This window comes from Periplaneta americana, chromosome 14 (assembly GCF_040183065.1).
Source record: "Periplaneta americana isolate PAMFEO1 chromosome 14, P.americana_PAMFEO1_priV1, whole genome shotgun sequence".
NCBI classification, from domain to species: domain Eukaryota; kingdom Metazoa; phylum Arthropoda; class Insecta; order Blattodea; family Blattidae; genus Periplaneta; species Periplaneta americana.
Genome location: NC_091130.1, coordinates 107,989,827 through 108,007,894, shown reverse-complemented (window position 1 = coordinate 108,007,894; position 18,068 = coordinate 107,989,827). Strand labels below are relative to the sequence as shown.

General features: G+C 33.7%; 1 protein-coding gene across 4 annotated transcripts in view; it reads left to right on the top strand.

Annotated features, from left to right (window-relative positions):
- Positions 1-18,068, top strand: part of Zmynd8 (Zinc finger MYND-type containing 8) — a 160,546-nt gene that overhangs the window by 3,312 nt on the left and 139,166 nt on the right. For 3 of the 4 annotated variants that reach the window (XM_069845882.1, XM_069845879.1, XM_069845881.1), the window contains exon 2: positions 14,047-14,547. In XM_069845882.1, the coding sequence (XP_069701983.1) occupies positions 14,180-14,547 (368 nt within the window). In that variant the 5' untranslated portion in view covers positions 14,047-14,179. Of the gene's footprint in view, positions 1-2,556; positions 2,638-14,046; positions 14,548-18,068 lie in introns of all 4 variants that reach the window. The other variant, XM_069845880.1, reaches the window with a different exon arrangement.

Sequence of the window (18,068 nt, the reverse complement as noted above, 5' to 3'; positions counted from 1 at the left end):
TCCTGCTTGTTCTAAGGACAGTCATTGTTCAATATAATTTTCCATTCTCTTCTGAATGATCTTCAATATATTTTGTTTGTATGCGATATTAGACTATCACTCTGTTAGCACATTCCCTGCTACAGTTTGTATATATACTTATGGCTTTTAAGGAACCCGGAGGTTCACTGCCACCTTCACATAAGCCTCCCATCGGTCCCTATCCTGAGTCAGATTAATTCAATCTCTATAATCATACATACATACATACATTCATTCATTCATTCATTCATTCATTGTGTTCTGCCCAAGGGCAGGTCTTTCACTGCAAACCCAGCATTCTCCAGTCTTTCCTATTTTCTGCCTTCCTCTTTGTCTCCTCTTATGATCCATATATCTTAATGTCGTCTATCATCTGATATCTTCTTCTGTCCCGAACTCTTCTCCCATTCGCCATTCCTTCCAGTGCATCCTTCAGAAGGCAGTTTTTTCTCAACCAGTGATCCAGTCAATTCTTTTTCCTCTTTGTGATCAGTTTCAGCATCATTCTTTCTTCACAAACTCTTTCCAACAAAGCTTCGTTTCTTATTCTGTCTGTCCATTTCACACGTTCCATCTTTCTCCATACCCACATTTTAAATGGTTCTAGTCGTTTCTCTTCACTTCGTCGCACTGTCCATGTTTCTGCCCCATACAATGCTACACTCCACACAAAACACTTCACTAGTCTCTTCCTTAGTTCTTTCTGCAGAGGTCCACAGGAGGAGCATATATATATATATGACAATACAATGAAAACAGATTTTTTCCAGTCATTTTGCCATTCTTCTGTTGTCTGTTGGTAACAGAGGTGATGTGAATTAGTATATTAATTAATATCGGAAAGAAGTGACAAATTTCAAAATGATTGGTGTATAATGAGACAAAATCGTGGACATTATCACTTCTAAATGTTGGTGTAATTGTATGGAAATAATCAAGAGAAATAAGCGTTTAATAATTGATTTCTCTAAATTGTATAACATTGAAATGACACAAATTAACACACTACATGTAGCCTATGTTAAGGTTACCAGATGTTCCCATTTCCTGGGGACAGTCCCCAAATTTTGCTGTTTGTCCCTAGACAAAAGTTGTCTCTGGATTTAATAATTTGTCCCTGAATATTTCAGGATTTTCACTATTGATTATTATAATTTTATGAAATTGCTGTTGAATATATCAGTGCCTGCTGAATTCATTCACTAGATACGAGTAACTATAGAGTGTATATTGTTGAGATCTCTTCTAGAAAGAGAAAGATTTAACGAGACAGTTCATTATTTTGGTTAAAATGTAGATGGACTTGACCTGATGAATATGATTTGACGAAACTTCTAGCTTGAATAAATATGTGAGTTCAGAAAAAAATAACAAATTGGAATGAAGAAAAAGCAACATTAAAAGTCGAAAAGATAAGCACAAAGTTTAGAAACAAGTTATTGTTCCGAAACTACACAGGTCTTACATAATTTCAAAACTTCTAATTTTATACCATTATGTTAGCTGTATACACAACAATTAAAACGTTTTAGAGAATGATTGTGGGTTTTATATTCTGTTTACTGTATTTATTTTAGATTTATGATAAACTATAAAACTTCCATATTACTATGACGTACCGAAGTACCTATGGAGTTTCAGTGCAGTAATTTTGCGTTTCCATATGGTGAAGAATCGGTAGAATGAAGAAAAATTCTCTCCAGCACCAGGATTCGAACCTGAGTTTCCAGCTTCACGTGCTGGCACTTTATTCACCAAGGCACACCAGATTCAATTTCTGATGCCAGATTGAATCCCTCTCATTTTTAAGTTCTACCTACTGTGTTCCCCTTTGTTGGCCTACCCTCATGTACCATGTCACAGTGTGTGACAGTAGACACAATGTCCAACTGCAAGTACAGAGGTGTACTCATTATGAGTGACTAAGTGGCCAGGGTCCGATGGAACCTGGCACTGTCTTAAATCATAAAGTGATTACTTACGCATTGTCATATTACTATGTTATACCGAAGTACATATGGAGTTTCAGTGCAGTAATTCTGTGTTTCCATATAGTGAAGAATCGGTAGAATTGATTAATGGATAAAGCACCAGCATGTAAAGCTGGAAACCTAGGTTTGAGTCCCAGTGCTGGAGAGAACTTTATTTTTCTCCATTCTACTGATTCTTCACCATATAAAACTTCTAGTTTTAATCTGTCTTGTTAGATTTTTAATATAAAAATGGCTATGTTCTTTATATTTTCCTGGATCGCTTCCTTTGTAGGCCTAACTAAAGGACATTCAGTAATATTAATGGTACATACAATGATGTGGCTTAACTTGTTTTCTGATGATGTAGGATTGCAATTAACAGTTCATGTAAACTGTGGCATTTTGTAACTTCACAGTTCTAATACAAACTCACATAAGCCAAACTAAATGTAGAGCTACCCTGTTTCATTTCTGCAAACTTTAGGGGCTTCCACATATCATTTCGTCTCTTTGAATTTTTCTAAATGTTATGTAATATGGTTTATTTATTTTTTTATTTTAGCAGCTACACTACTTTTCCTGGTATTATGGACAAGCCGTGCATGCCGCGATACTGTGTGATGCTCTGTTGGAGTTGTAAATGGTATGATAGCTAAGATATTGATTTGCACATTCTTAGCTGATGTATTCTGGGTTCAAGCCTCAGAGACCTACACACCTAATATTGTGCAAGCCTAGTGTAGGTGCGCAGTTTAAGAAGTTTTTGTGTAGTTTATTTGTTTCCAATTATTTTACAATCATACTTACAGTAAATATCAAATAATATGGTAACACAAATGTTAATTTCTCATAAATTAGTAATGTCGAATGTGTGGATAAGATTCTGTAGAAAAAAGTAAGAGTGATATATAGATAAGATTCTCATTATTATGTCCCAAAAGAATCCTAACAAATGTTGTGTTCATGATTAATCGACCTTCATGTTTTGAAGGGTATTTAATTTTACCTGTAACAAACTGTGATTTTTTTAATTCTTCGAAATACTTGATCCTTCATCATTAATAGTATTTACATTTCTTGATTAATTTTGCTCTAATATGCACTATGATTCATTCTATTTTGCAAACTCGCTGTTATAAAATACGAGTAATATTAATTTGAATGAGAAGTTCTTGATTATTTTATTCAGTGCTTTTGTAAAATAATAATGAACAAACTCTTTAAGTTTAAATAAGACTTTTTATTTTTTGTAGAAAATGTCCTTATTGTGGAATTATGTAAAATATTTTAGAATCACTCTTAAAATGAAAACTTTGAGTGTTTGATTTGAAACATAATGTACTGTACAATCAAGTGCTGTCATGGAAAATTCTTCACCCATGTTACATTGTTTTGCCACTCGACAACTCACCCCACATCACAAAGTCGTTCTAGTTGTATCACCTTACAAATTGATCCTACAGTCACATGCGAAAAATAATCCATTACCACTTTATAAAAGTGGTACTATAACTTATCGATTATTATCGAATATGGACTATACCACTTCTATTTGCAAGGAATACATATAGCAGAAAGAGAAGCTCAGAGTGAACAATTTTTTAATGATAGCTGTTGCATCTTGATATTTGTATCACAAATTTAAGTGAGAAAGTTGGCTCGTTTAAATCACAATATTTTGAAGCATTATCCCACAAGTCATGTACTCAGTGAGTAGATAAATAGAGAAACTGTAACACAGCATTCTGGCTCTTCTCATCAAGTGCTCATAGGATCTGCTTATGCAAGGAGCTTGTTATCACTAATGCTGACTATAAAGTCAGCTCTCGTGAGTCATGTTGATATTTTTATGGAAGTAATTTACACTCATGTGATAATTATTAAAGTTTTGCATAAAATGGCACACAGCTATAGCATTTCACAGTGAGTGTTCATGTACCAGTATGATAATTATATATTAATAAATTTGGTCCATGCAATTTGATGAGGATTTCAGGAAGGATTCCCAGGTGATAACATTCAAAATTGTGAAATTATCCATAGCTTTATGAATAAATTTCGCTAAACAGGAAGTTTTACAGATAAAAGATGCAGAAGACTGTGCTCACCAAAGAAAATTTTGATGACATTGCATACTGCTTGGATAATTCTCATAAAAAATTACTTCCTCACCTTTTGAAGAAAACAGGTATGTCTTAAAGTTTGCTATAAAGAACCTTAAAAATTATAGTGGTGCAATAACTACGACCCAGTCATTCTGAAATTAGACATGAAATTTGTCAGTGGATTTTAAATAGGATTACTGATGACGAAATTAGTCTTTCTGTTTTCGTATGAGGCTTAGTTTCATCTTCATAAGCATGTGAAAATCTAAAACATGCATGAAGAGTTCCTCCATCAAATGAAAATAAGAGTTTGGTCTGCTTTCAGTGGAGAGAGGTTAATAGAACCCATTTTTTAACAAACCATCAGTGCTGAGAGGTATGTGACAAATATTTTGCGTCCCTTTTTTTGGTTAACAGAGAAGGAGTGTCTTTTCCCTTTTGCAATAGAGTACTGTGACAGTGCATACAGTCAACTATTTCATAAACGAACTTCGTGCAGTAGTCATGTCAAGTGCAGACATCATTTCTAGCTTTTAAATAAGGTGTAACATTAATGTAGAATCTCTTTTAAGCATATGCCTGCATGCGATTCTGTAAGTAGAAGGTCTGTAGTCTCCTTGGCAGAGTGTGCAATATGCTTGCGATTGACATCTCTGCCACAGAGTATTCAAGGACAGAATTATCAGTAGCAATGTGTGGCTACATTGATCCCTCGACCTAACTTCATGTGACTTCAACTCTGGAGAATTCTAAAAGACAAAGCATTAATAATAATAATAATAATAATAATAGTAATGATAATAATGACGAACAGTCGAGTACTCGCCACTAGTAAAAAAATAACTGTAATAATGATAATAATAATAATCCACATACTCCAGAAGAACTAAAAAATAGGATCTGACAAAAACATCCATCACCTTCATTTCTCAACTGGAACTGCAGTGAGTGATGCGTCACATTTTAAACAGATGTGATAGATTTCCATAACAAGAAGACATAAAATTTCAGCAGCTTCTTAATTTTGGTGAGGAAATAATAGGTGGAGTGAATAAAAAAATAGTAAATGTTGTTACTGCTGGTTTTTAAGCAAATACTTGCACTCTAGTGATAAAACATTTTAGTATGTAAGGTACTGAAGTAAGTAATGCAACTTCAAGGAAGTATTGGTATAGTTAGTAGTTATTGAGTTTAATCAGTACTTAAGAATATATGAATAAAAGTATGTATTTACTTGTTTGTGCCAGTAAGTGAACTATGAAATTTTCAAATATCTTACTGAAATGCTTATGTTTTAAATTACGTACTTACTTACTGGCTTTTAAGGAACCCGGAGATTCATTGCCGCCCTCACATAAGCCTGTCATTGGTCCCTATCCTGAGCAAGATTAATCCAGTCTCTACCATCATATCCCACCTCCCTCAAATCCATTTTAATATTATCCTCCCATCTACGTCTCGGCCTCCCCAAAGGTCTTTTCCCCTCTGGCCTCCCAACTAACACTCAATATGCATTTCTGGATTCTCCCATATGTGCTACATGCCCTGTCCATCTCAAACGTCTGGATTTTATGTTCCTAATTATGTCAGGTGAAGGATGCAATGCGTGCAGCTCTGCATTGTGTAACATTCTCCACACTTACTTTATGTTTTAAATTAACTGCAATATCTCATTAATAAAGACTACTTTTATAAGAGTAAAAAGGTATAAAGTGTACAGAAAATCAGTCAAGACTCGAAAAGAAGATTACTGCTGTTTAGTTAGATTCACGAAGGAAAATCTGGAGTGGTTTGTATCTTATTCTTGGAAGAAAGTAATTAAACATGAGGAGATGCCTTAACCAAAAAGCAGAATATGAAAAATTTTTTTTTAGATTTTTTAGTGATTCTGGCTGTCAAATCGTAGTTGCTAAAGATATTGGTGTTTACTACATAAGAGTATGCAAAACGAAGTTGAGTATCATTTTAATTCATTATTTACACTATTTTCTGAATCAAAACTCACACTGAATAACTAACATTCATTAAATTATTACTAAAAATTACTGAATTATTGTTATAATTCCTTAAATGAAAATTGAGGTTGTATAAATCTCATAGACACTGTTAATTGTTTGATCTGTTGAGTTAGCTCTGTGGTAGCGCCTCTACCAGACTAGCCGGCCTGGGTTCGATTCTCAGCAGGGTCAGAGATTTTTGTGTAAAATTTCCACCTTGGGACTAGGAGAGGTGGTGGTGCACAACTTCTAATCACTAGATTGTGCACTAATATGCCTGGATTAAATCCTAAAATCTCTCCGCAGTGCATATGAAGAGAAGGCATATGTCACTGTTGATAGTGATTTGTCCATTGAGCGGGGACATTAAGCCTGGTGGCCCCCTTGGTGCTATTCGACAAGAGTAGGCTACGTGCTGGACCGGGTTTCCTCTTCTCCCTTTCTCACTGTCATCATCATCCTCACCCATTCCCTATACTACACTTACACAAACATTTACACCAGTACACTACATAACTCTCCACAGATACAGATCATGCACATTGTGGCCCACTGAAGTGGTGTGCCATCTATCCACAATATGTGGAACCCGAATCAAGTAAGTGAAGTGGATAGACATTGGATACATACATACTGTCGATTGTTTATATAATAACCGACTTTAATTAATGATGATGATTGTTGTAAAATCATGGTTCACTACATAACATAGTTTGCACAATTGAATAGGAAGTAGTTATTGGTACTGGAGTTATCCAATATTGACTTATAAGCATTAGTAAAAGATTATTCACATAAAATTAAGGAAAACCTAGTACTTGTAAGTGGGATCTAACAGGAATTATTACTAGTAATTTTACTTAATACTACTAGTATCTACTTAATTTTTATTCACTCCACTCAAGTTTTAACGCCTTATATATAGTAATATTTTGCATAGTGTGTGTGGTGTGTTAAATTACCAGTAATGAACTGAGTATCACAGATAGCATGCTCCCTGTGTGGCTAGGAGATGCGAGCAGCTTGGCAAAGAGCCAAAATGACACATTGCGTTTTCTCTACTGTTTACTCATTGAGTATATTATATTAAATTTTTCTATTATTTTTGTTTAATTTGCAAATTTTTTTGGGTTATGTTTCTTTAAACTCGCTATTTTATTTTTCTGGGGAGAAATCATCATGCCACATTTTTTCATAGTTACCTGCACCTGCAAATAATAATGCTGTTGAATAATTTCGAGGGAAAAATTGTTCCGGGGCTGGGCATCGAACCCGGGACCTTTGGTTAAATGTACCAACGCTCTACCAACTGAGCTAACCGGGAACTCTACCAGACACTGATCCAATTTTTCCTTCTATATCCACAGATCTCAAAGTGAGCAGACAACCGTCAAGCAACCAACATCGAGTGCACACTAACTCTGTGTGACTTAAATTGTGGTTTTCTGTTAATGAACAGTGACGTGTATTATGCAAATCAAGCTTTCAGGTATAACTCCCTGTAAAGTTGATTTGAATAATTTCGAGGGAAAAATGCTGAGTACTCCTGTTAATTTTATGGGATTTGATAATAATCTTTAATCCCTGAAGTTAATAAAATCTTATATTCTCATTTCATCATAGCTCCATTATTGTCACAATATGATCATAATACTATATTATAAAACTAGTTTATAATGTTAGACTCTATTATAATCCCATTTTTGACGAATGCAGTAACTGTATAGCATTGCAAACGTATTTCATGTGCAATTTTTTGTACGAAAGCATTATAAAACAATAAAATTATTAATAAAGAAATAACATATCAAATATGTAATGATATAGTTTGAAATAATTGTCTATGAAGAATGAATTTGCTATCACAGCAAATATTATTACACGGAAAATCGTTGAATATTAATTTTATTTTATGGCTGAAGTTAATGTTTTAGTTGGCATGGTAATATTTTACAGCCTTCCTGCAGTAATGTGGCATATCGTGCACGATTCTGACTGACTATAAAGACTCCTTATAATAAAATGCTGTCCACACCTGTAGAGTAACGGCTAGCACATCTGATTGTGAAACCAGGTGCCCGGGTTCGAATCCTGATCAGGGAAAGTTACTTTGGTTTTCCCTCAACCCAATATGAGCAAATGCTGAGTAACCTTCGGTATTGGACCCCGGACTTATTTCACCTTCATTTCATTCAGACACTAAATAACCTGAGATGTTGATACAGCATTGTAAAATAATTCAATTAAAAAAAATAATAAAATGAAATGCTGGTGTATAAAAACTGTATTCTTGTATAAGCATAAGTAAAATAACCATCTACTTAAATAGCCTATTCCTAGAAATCCAAGAATTAAGCTCTTTAAGTTTTGCCAACCACATACACTTTCTGTTCATATAAGTTATGGGTGCTATTGTATAAGTTCGGTATAACAATAACGATGATTATGATGATAACGATGACGATGCTGCTGCTGAATATTTTAATTAACTCCTCAGGCCGGTTTGCTGTACACGTGTCAATGTTTTTTTTTTTCGAGTATATTGCAGAGAGTCTGTTTTTCACTGCTGTATCGTTGTATTATGTTTAACCGTTTCAAAAACAGAAATAAAAGAGTGACATCATGTAAATTTAATTCTACTAGGGGATTTAAATACCGCTTCAGCACTTAGCATTGGGACTTTTAAATACTGGATTGAGGGGTTTATATAATATTGCACACACACACACACACACACACAAGCTCTCCTCCCCTTCCTTTCTCCTTCACCTTCTCTTTAATTTTGTTCTCGTTTCTTTTACCTTCCCTTTCTCCTTTAATTTTATTGGTTCATTCATTTCATGTTAAATTATCAAGCTCACAATTTCACCATCACCAATCTTAACCAAACTCAAAATTCTTAGAGAAAGTGATATATATTTTTTTTTTTATTTTTATTTTTACGGAGGAGAGACCCGAAAGCTTACACTGCAGCCTGAGCACTTAATTTTTTTACATACATTTTTGTTATACCATTTCCGAAATAAAATTGTCATAAGATCTCTAATCTTTCATTCAAAATGCCATATTGGTTCTGAAACTTGCTGCTTTTACAACAAAACTATGTCTAAGGGTGAACAGCAGAATAAGTGGCCCAATGAAAAATTTGTGACCAAGAGGAAAATTGATCATTTATAGCAGCAGCTAAACCGTAAATCTGTCAAACATAAAACAACGTTTACTTGAAAGAGGGATTTTTTGAAGCTATAAACCTGGTGGACTAGAGGGATAAACTGGTTTCATGGGGATGCGAGCCAGAAACCAGGTCAGTGGTACACTTACAGGCAAGTGTGATGAAGCTCTCATGGCGTTATTTTCGTGTAATGATTTGTTATGACTTCAAAAAAGGACTTAACTGTGGGTCAGTGTCGCAAGTCTTAAGTACGTGCTTTTGATCATTGCAACCTCTCATGCTACCATTGGGAATTGATTTTGGAAGTTTAGAAGAGGTCAGTGGTCGCTTGAAGATGAACCTCATGCAGGCTGGCCACACACTTCATTGACTCCCAGAAATATTGAAGTTGTACAGAAGGTGATAGCAGAAGACCCACATACAGCTTATGTGGAGATTCAGAGGACCCCAGGAATCGACAGTTGAAGGATTATTTGCAAGTAATGAAGTGTTGTGATCGCTGGGTGCCCCATTCTCTGACAGAAAAGCAAATGGCAGCTCGTGTAGAATGATGTAATTTTATGATTGAAGAATTTGAGAATGGAGAAAGCAGGCCACTTACAATATCGTCACTGGTGACAAGTCGTGGATCTACCATTCTTTCTTCTTCTTTTAGCCAACTGTCCGAAGACAGGTTTGAACCTCATAAATGACATCAATAAGGCATCACTCATGAGACAAATAAGCCAGAAGTTAATGTGGTAGAGTGGCCAGTTTCTTTCCACCTCCATTGCATACATCACAGATTATTTATAACATATTACACTAATCAGAACCTCAGATATATACAAACAATTTTCCTTCCTCTACACATAGGCTACCGCCAAGTGAGATGTACTGCCTGATAATAGATGTACATATCATCCAGAACCTCAGTCAGAGGTAGATCTATCATTATGATCTCGAAATGAAACTGCAGCCGATAGTGTGGTGCTTTCAAAATGATGAGCCACCAAGAAAGAGGTGATGAAGCTATTTAACAACCGTGACTGGATGCAGTGAGAACAGTAACTGCTGAATTGTATGTGAGCCACTGTCTACACCAGGGCTGGGCACCAGGAGTGAATCCAAACTCTAAATGGAGATGCTTAATATTCATCTGTCACGGCATCAACACTGCGCAGTGTTTGGTGGGGAAGAAAGGGATTGAAGAGAAGTCATATGACTCTCCATGAGAGAGTAGAATTTGCTCTTGATGCCTAGCCTGGTCTACACCGAGTCATCGCAGCATGGAAAGAGAGGCATTCAAGGTCAAGGCTGAGTCAGCTGCAGCTTCACCTTGACAATGTACCTGCTCACACAGCAGCTGAAAACTGTAAACTGGCCCAACAAAAGCTCTGATTATTACCCAGTTCCCCCTATTCTCCAGACCTGGCCCTTTTTCCAAAAAGAAAGGAAAGACTTAGTAGACGCCAGTTTCCATCATATGAAGAGACAGTTGGGGTTTATCTAGAGGCATGAACGACCTTCCTGAAGAAGCCTGGATTGAGATATTTTATAAGAGGTTCCAGCAGATGGAAAAGTATATACATGTTCATGTTGAATACTTCGAAAAACTGTAAAATTTTTATTAAAGAGCACAATAACTTTGCCCCTTGCAGCAGTTAGTGGATTTAGCCTTGGATATGGTCAGGCTATAACAAGAACTCTTGAGCAAGCTGGTGTTTCTCCTGGTATCAAGAAATAAAAACTGATGTTCCTCGGGACAAGAACTCCGTACTGCCTAGAGATTTCAGCACTACCAAAGACAAGTGAAGCTTGCCAAAATTAGACAATTAGTCCTAAAGCAGCAGGAGGATTTTAGTAAGGCCAGGCATCAAAATATAACATTCTGTGTGTTTTTGATGAGGTTATCAGTATCGTAACTAAACTTTAAACTTTGTTTACCCGCAAATCTTAATTTTCAGATTTTTCAGAACTAAGAAACATTTTATTTTTCAGCAACTTAGTCTGGACTCTAGAAGCATAAAGTTTGGCGAACATATTTATTAATACCTGTAGGTTATGGGTTAACAACAACAATAATTATTTTGTTCCATCGGTTAGTAAAGCAGATATATGCTTTTTTTATTGCTATGTATTTTTTACCTCGAATATTTAAATGATAATGAATGAAGTTTTTAAGGGGGAGGGCGAAGTATGTGATTTAAACAAATAATTGTGTTCAAAGATTTAACATAGGCCTTTCTCTATATTTTGAGCACAAAAACGTGATTTTACAATGTCAGATGCACATGTAAAACAATTCCCAAGCAATTGCTTCCCCCCCCCCCCCTCAAAATTTGAAGCCAAAATTCTTATTCACTTTGAAAATGTTAATACAACAGTAAGAATGTCAGGGGTATTAGTGGTTAAAAAAAGTAAAAGAAAACATGCACAGGTTGTTTCCAAGGTAGAAATTTCTCTTAATAAAAAATCATGGAAAAATTGAGTAGCTTCCATCGTTGAGTTTATAATGTTCACTTACCTGGCACAGCACATTAATTACACGATCTTTATCTCGCATGTTATGTGACAGTGTAGTGATTTATGGAGACTGGTAACTCAAGTAGGTACTCCAAATATGCGGCATTTCAAGTAAGTTTTCGTATCCTTATAGTTAGTATGGGCACTTTTTTTATTATTTTTATTTATTTATTTATTTTTGTTATGGAGATCTGTGTGCGCAGTTTAAAGAGGTGGTTTTGACATAGCTCATTTGTTATTATTCCCTTATTGAGTATGAATATTAACTCTGCTATGTTCTGAAATTTTAGCTTTTAATGTTTTATATTGATATAGAAACATTTTCTTATTGTCGAGTTGTAAGTAAAAGATGATGTGTCTTTAAAATCCTGGCTGTGATTTTAAATAAGCAACTTCTGTTACAGTTGCTGCTATGTACACCTGTTGCGTCCATACTTCTGGTGTAGTTTACTATTGTTACTGTTCTGACAGTTGTTTAGGTTATAGGGGAGAAACATCTTATATCCCAAACATATCCTAAAAACTCATTATGCATTTTTCAATAGTATAATGTGTTACGGTATTCGAATATGAGGGAATAGCAGTACCACAGTACAAGGAACTGTGGCAGTGCTATATCAAAAGTTCTCATTAAAAAAAGAAGAAGAAGAAGGCTATATGAATATTAACAGACTCTCATTATGATGTACATTATAGACTCTTATTCATCAGAGAAAAAATGTTAACTTTTGTAAATGTATACATATTAAACTGTTTATCAGGTGCTAAGAAAAATTTCACTCATTATAATTATTACAGTAATAGATGAACTTTACAGTTACAGCACGAGGTATAATTATTATCTTTCTGGATCAGTTGCTAGACTGTGCAAATCAAATACGGTAATTATTTTAGTTCAGTTACAATAATTATGTTCAGTAAATTGTCACAACAGTTACATGTTGTATATTTTAACAGATTTAAAACCATCTTGCAATGTTGGCTCATAGAAAACCTCTTGTATGATATTAAGAAATTTTTCGACACTTCTGTATGTCTAAGTATTTTTCAGTAGTGTATATTGCTAATGCTGTTTTGATTTCTATTTTATTTTGAATATATTTGTTCTATATTTGCTTTGTACTTATCTTTGTTGTTATAGTTTATAACTGTCTACAGCATTACTCTTGATGCTCATGGCATTAAATACAATAAATGATTGTATGAAGAGACTTAAAAAAATATAATTTTAACTGTACTGTTTTGCCTATAATTAGCAACAGAGCATTTGACATAAGAGTCTTTCGTTTATTATTATTAAATTTAATGCTATAAGCATCAAGAGCAATGTGAAGATAGAACAAATACAATTCAATATAAAATGGAAACCGAAATAAAATTAACAATATACACTAGTAAATAATACTTAGGTTTAAGTTAGAGAAGAGTCGAAAAACTTCTTAATATAAAAAGGGGTTTTCTATTTTCCAAGGTTGCAGGATGGTTTTAAATCCATTAAAATGTGTAACATGTGCTTGTTGTGGCAATTTATTGAATGTAGCAACTGTAACTGAGCTAAAACATTTTTTGATTTGCTCAGTCTAACATTTGGTTCAGAAAGATACTAATAGGCCTATTATATCTCTTGCTGAAGCTAACTATGAAGTTTATATACTGTATATTAATATAATTGTTGAGGTTTTTGTCTACAGTGTGCATCATAAGGACATATACCTAGCACTTACTCATTGACTAAGCCATTGTAAAATATTAAAATCGTATGCATGATTTTACATAAAATAGAGTACATAACATCTGTTTGGTCTTCGCCTTCATTTACTCGACTCTTCTTCCTTATATTGGTAGCACTGGAATTATTTTGGGATTATTTTGTTAATTCTTAGCATGTAATTTGTCCAAGTTTTATCTGAATTTTATGGAGGTACTGTATTGTTTCATAAGTTGTAGTCTTATGCATACAGGTATCCCTGATGGATAGTGGGATCCTAACCTTTGGTATAATGATTTACAATACTAACCCACGTCTTTTAATCGTGCATGCTACTGGAACTTGGGTAGTTTGATAGAATTTTAAGTCATGTCTTATCATTTCTCACTGCTCATCCATTTGTACCATAAATACATACCGTATCTGTTATCATCTGTAAAATTCTTTATTCTTGATGAATCTTGTTAATAAACACATTAGGTGTTTATGCATTTAATTAGAAAAGGAGAGATAATTTAAAACTTTTACATTAACTAATTGATATTTTTGTTTCCTTTTGTTTTAGTTTGTAACCTGGGAAGAGAGGGCTACAAACTGGATATTATACTCTGACCGAATGAAAGTTACAGACACAATTTTCTTTAAAGTAAAATTATTGGCTTCAATAGGTTTCCTTGTGTTCTATACAAAATATCGTTATGGAAAAAGAAAAGAGTGACAGTGAAGTTAAAGAAAGTGAAACTCATGCTGATTCTGAAGAAAAGGAAGCTGATGAAAATGTACCTGCTTCACAGACTGCGAAATCAGACTTGGACAGTGTAAATGGTGTAGACAGAAGTGTTGTAGAAAGTGCAGAAAGTGGCGAAGAACCTTCATCATTTCTGGCAGAAGATGCAATAGATGAAAGTATTAATAGCATTGGAAGTACGTGTAAGGAGCCAGGTGACGAAGAGCAGGAATCTTCAGTGGATGTAAATGCACAACAGGAACAGGCAAATAATAAAATAAAAGTATCTGCAGGCTCTTGTAAAGCAGCTAAATCGGACAGTGGTGGAACTAAGTATGGGTAAGATCAACAGAATGTTACTGCATGTATTATTTATTTAACAAGAATTGATTACAGGTTATTGTAATTTTCATGTAGGCTATATATTTCTATTTCGCATTTAGGCTAATATCAACATTGACAAATGGTGTCAATAAATGCTTTGTAATACATTAATATTTCTATGTTTCCATTTATCATATGTTTTTTAAGGAAATCACACAAAAAAGGGAGAGAAAATTTAACTGTTTGCAAAAGTTTATTTATTATATGGGAAAGAAATTACGAAAAATCTTGACATTATTTTGGTCTGCATTAAATTTGTTAATTGGTCACATTGAAGAACTCTTTAGAAATAGATAACAACCACCACTACCACAACCACTATTATTAGTTTTTTATTGTATTGTATTTATTAACGTTCCATGGTATTCATACATTGCTTCACAGCTAGAATTTGGAACAAGTCAAAAAACTTAATACTAATAATAATTAATAATAATAATTTATTTATTTAATCTGGCAGAACTAAAGTCAGTAGGCCTTCTCTATAGGCTACTGCTAAAAAGTCTTAATTTATAGTTACAGTCTAGTTGAAATATATACCGAAGAGGTTTACAATATAGCCTACTAGTACAACACAAATTTTAGTATCAATTTCATGAAGTGTTGTTGAATGTCATGAATTCACCTACAGAATAGAAGGCGTGAGAAATTAGGTACTTCTTTAATTTGGCTCTAAATAATCTTATGTTTTGAGTTTCATTTTTATATCCATAGGAAGGCTATTAAAAATGTTTACTGCCATATAACGTACTCCTTTTTGATAGCATGATAGACTTGCCGATGGAGTATGATTTAATTAATTTGCAAATAATTAATTATTAGGTTCGGAATATAAAGTGTATATATATATGCTTTCATGTGTTAATTAACTAATTATTAATTAATTATTAGGGTAACCATAAAATACTTAGGCTAAGAGCTTAATGGAATAAAGTTTTACACAATATTGGTTGGTACACGACTTTGATCGTGGCAGTTATATGACTCGAATATATTATAATTTTAAAAATCATAATAAAGCATAATTATTTACAATAGCACATAAATCGTATTGCATAAAGTTTCATTTCAGATTGCTGTAGGCCTGCTTTAATGACAAATTGTAAAATATAATTAATAATTAACTTGTTTTTCTTTTAAGTCTCTAACAGTGGTAGTGCTCTTCAACGAGTATTACAACAATGAAAATCAACCGTCAGCTATTTTAAAATTCAGTTTACTTTATTGCTTTCCACGTGTACATTTTATTCTATTGTCTATTTCTTAAATTCTGTAATAAGTTACAATACCGTACATACTTATTTTTAAGGAGAATAATTTGTTTGCACTTTTGCTTAGTGCTTAGCATATGCGCCTCCCACTCAAGCTGTCCGTGGTTCGATTTCCAACAAAGATTATGGAAAATCTTTATCTTTTGTCCATGAGACTTAGGGTTGCCAACCCTCCCGTATTTGCCAGGATCTCCCATATTTGCCCTTAATTTTTAACAGTCTCCCGGCTCCTGTATTTTTCTTCTCTTCGAGCAGTTTTCTCCCTTATTTTTATGTAAAAATCATTATTCTAAACATTTAATTTTGCCGTGAATTATGACTGTTTATATGATGAATTTTGTTCAAAATGTGCAGTCTTTTCGGAAGGTAATGCTTGCTGGAAATGGGTTTTATTGCTCACTTGTTTAAAATCAAACAGTATTAATATTATAATTTTGGAAAAACTGGATATGCAAAACTGGATAGTTTTTTTCTATGCATACCAAGTAGTAATGCTCATACAAAGATAATGTTGTATTTCATGAACAATAATTGGACAATGTTCGAAACGGGAGTATAACACATCTAATGAAATCAGAGCTGCAAACTGCAATATTGACTTAAACTATTACGTGAGACAAAGTCTATCTCAAAATACTCTTAATTTAAGCCTAGCTGTTGAAGTGTACAATAAATTTGCCCTTTTTTGTGACAACTGAATTAGCTATTTGCCAGTTTTCTATGTGAAATTTTGTCGATTTCGTAATCTCCCGTATTTTCTTAAACAAAATTGGCAACTCTAATGAGACTTGATGTTTGATTCTTGATGCTGTCTAGTGTTTCCACGGTATCCTTATTCCATGCTCACCATATAACCAGGGATAGGGTAGGGAAGCCTACAATGTGTATCTGTCTAGTGTTGGTCCAAGGATTAGAGATATAAATTCTTAGAAGTTATATTTTTTTCATAATAGGCCTACCTCACATAAAGGAACTTATTTCCATTCATTCTTGTGTGGAATTGTCTTTATTTCGTATAGAATATAACCAAAACAGCGCACAGTAAAAAAAAAAACGACGTGCAATTAAAAAAATTCTGAATTTCGATATAATATGTAGCCATTTATTATTATAAGAATAAATCAGACTTAGTGTAAAAGTAACAAGTAAAACCTAAAGCATATATTTTTTTTTAAGGAAAATAATAATTTACAGTTAAATGAAAAATAAATCGGGTTGCCCGATTAATTATTTTATAGCTAGATTCCTCTAAATATTGAAATATTTAAGTAATTCCAAATATAAATTGTACGTCAGTTTTTCTTTCCGAATGTTTTGAAGGTTAACATCTTCTATTGCATGCTATTGTAATTCATTCTTTACATCTCCAAAGTTTAACTAATTACGGTATACCTGTTTTTATAAATTCAGAATTTACATCAGACATAATATGCTAATATAAAATTGGCAATATTATGAAAATTAAGAACGGTTTATTTTTATACACATTTCACATGTGAATCAGTAATTGGATTGGAATTGGTGCGTAGGAATAACTGCATAAATGTGATATTTTCATTATTTCGTATTAACATAAATGTTGCAGTGAGCCTTTCTTAATCCTTCTTGTTGCAAAAGAATTGTATTTTGCTCCAATGGGTGTTCATTTCAGCAACAAGTTCTGCTCCCCACACATGTATACAGGCAAACTGGACAAGTTTATTCAAGGTCAGGCAATCTAGCAGACATATGGCAACACTGTTAATATACACACACACACAAAATAGTCAGATAGGCCTTCATACAAACTGATCATACATACACATAGTATTTTTATATGTAGGCCCTTGGCTAAATGTAGGCCTATATGACGTAGTAGGCCCACATTAGATTTGTAGGCTATTTAGGTTATATTGATTTTCCAAACATATATTATAATTACTATAGTCTGGATTTAGTTTTGAAATACGTAAAAATTATGGTACATCAGTCTGTTGTGGGGAATGTTCCGTACAGGAAAATGAGTCTTTCCACATATACAGTATATCGTGGATCCATCAATAGAGATGAAGGGGTGCAGAAAGTTGCAACCGACTTATGATGTTTCAGAATCTTGTTTGCATTGGGAGAATGGGATTTATATTTTTATTTGAGAAGGAAAACCACTTCGTTAATAACATATTTTATAGGCTACTTATTTTCACCTCTTTCTATGTCCTCACGTTT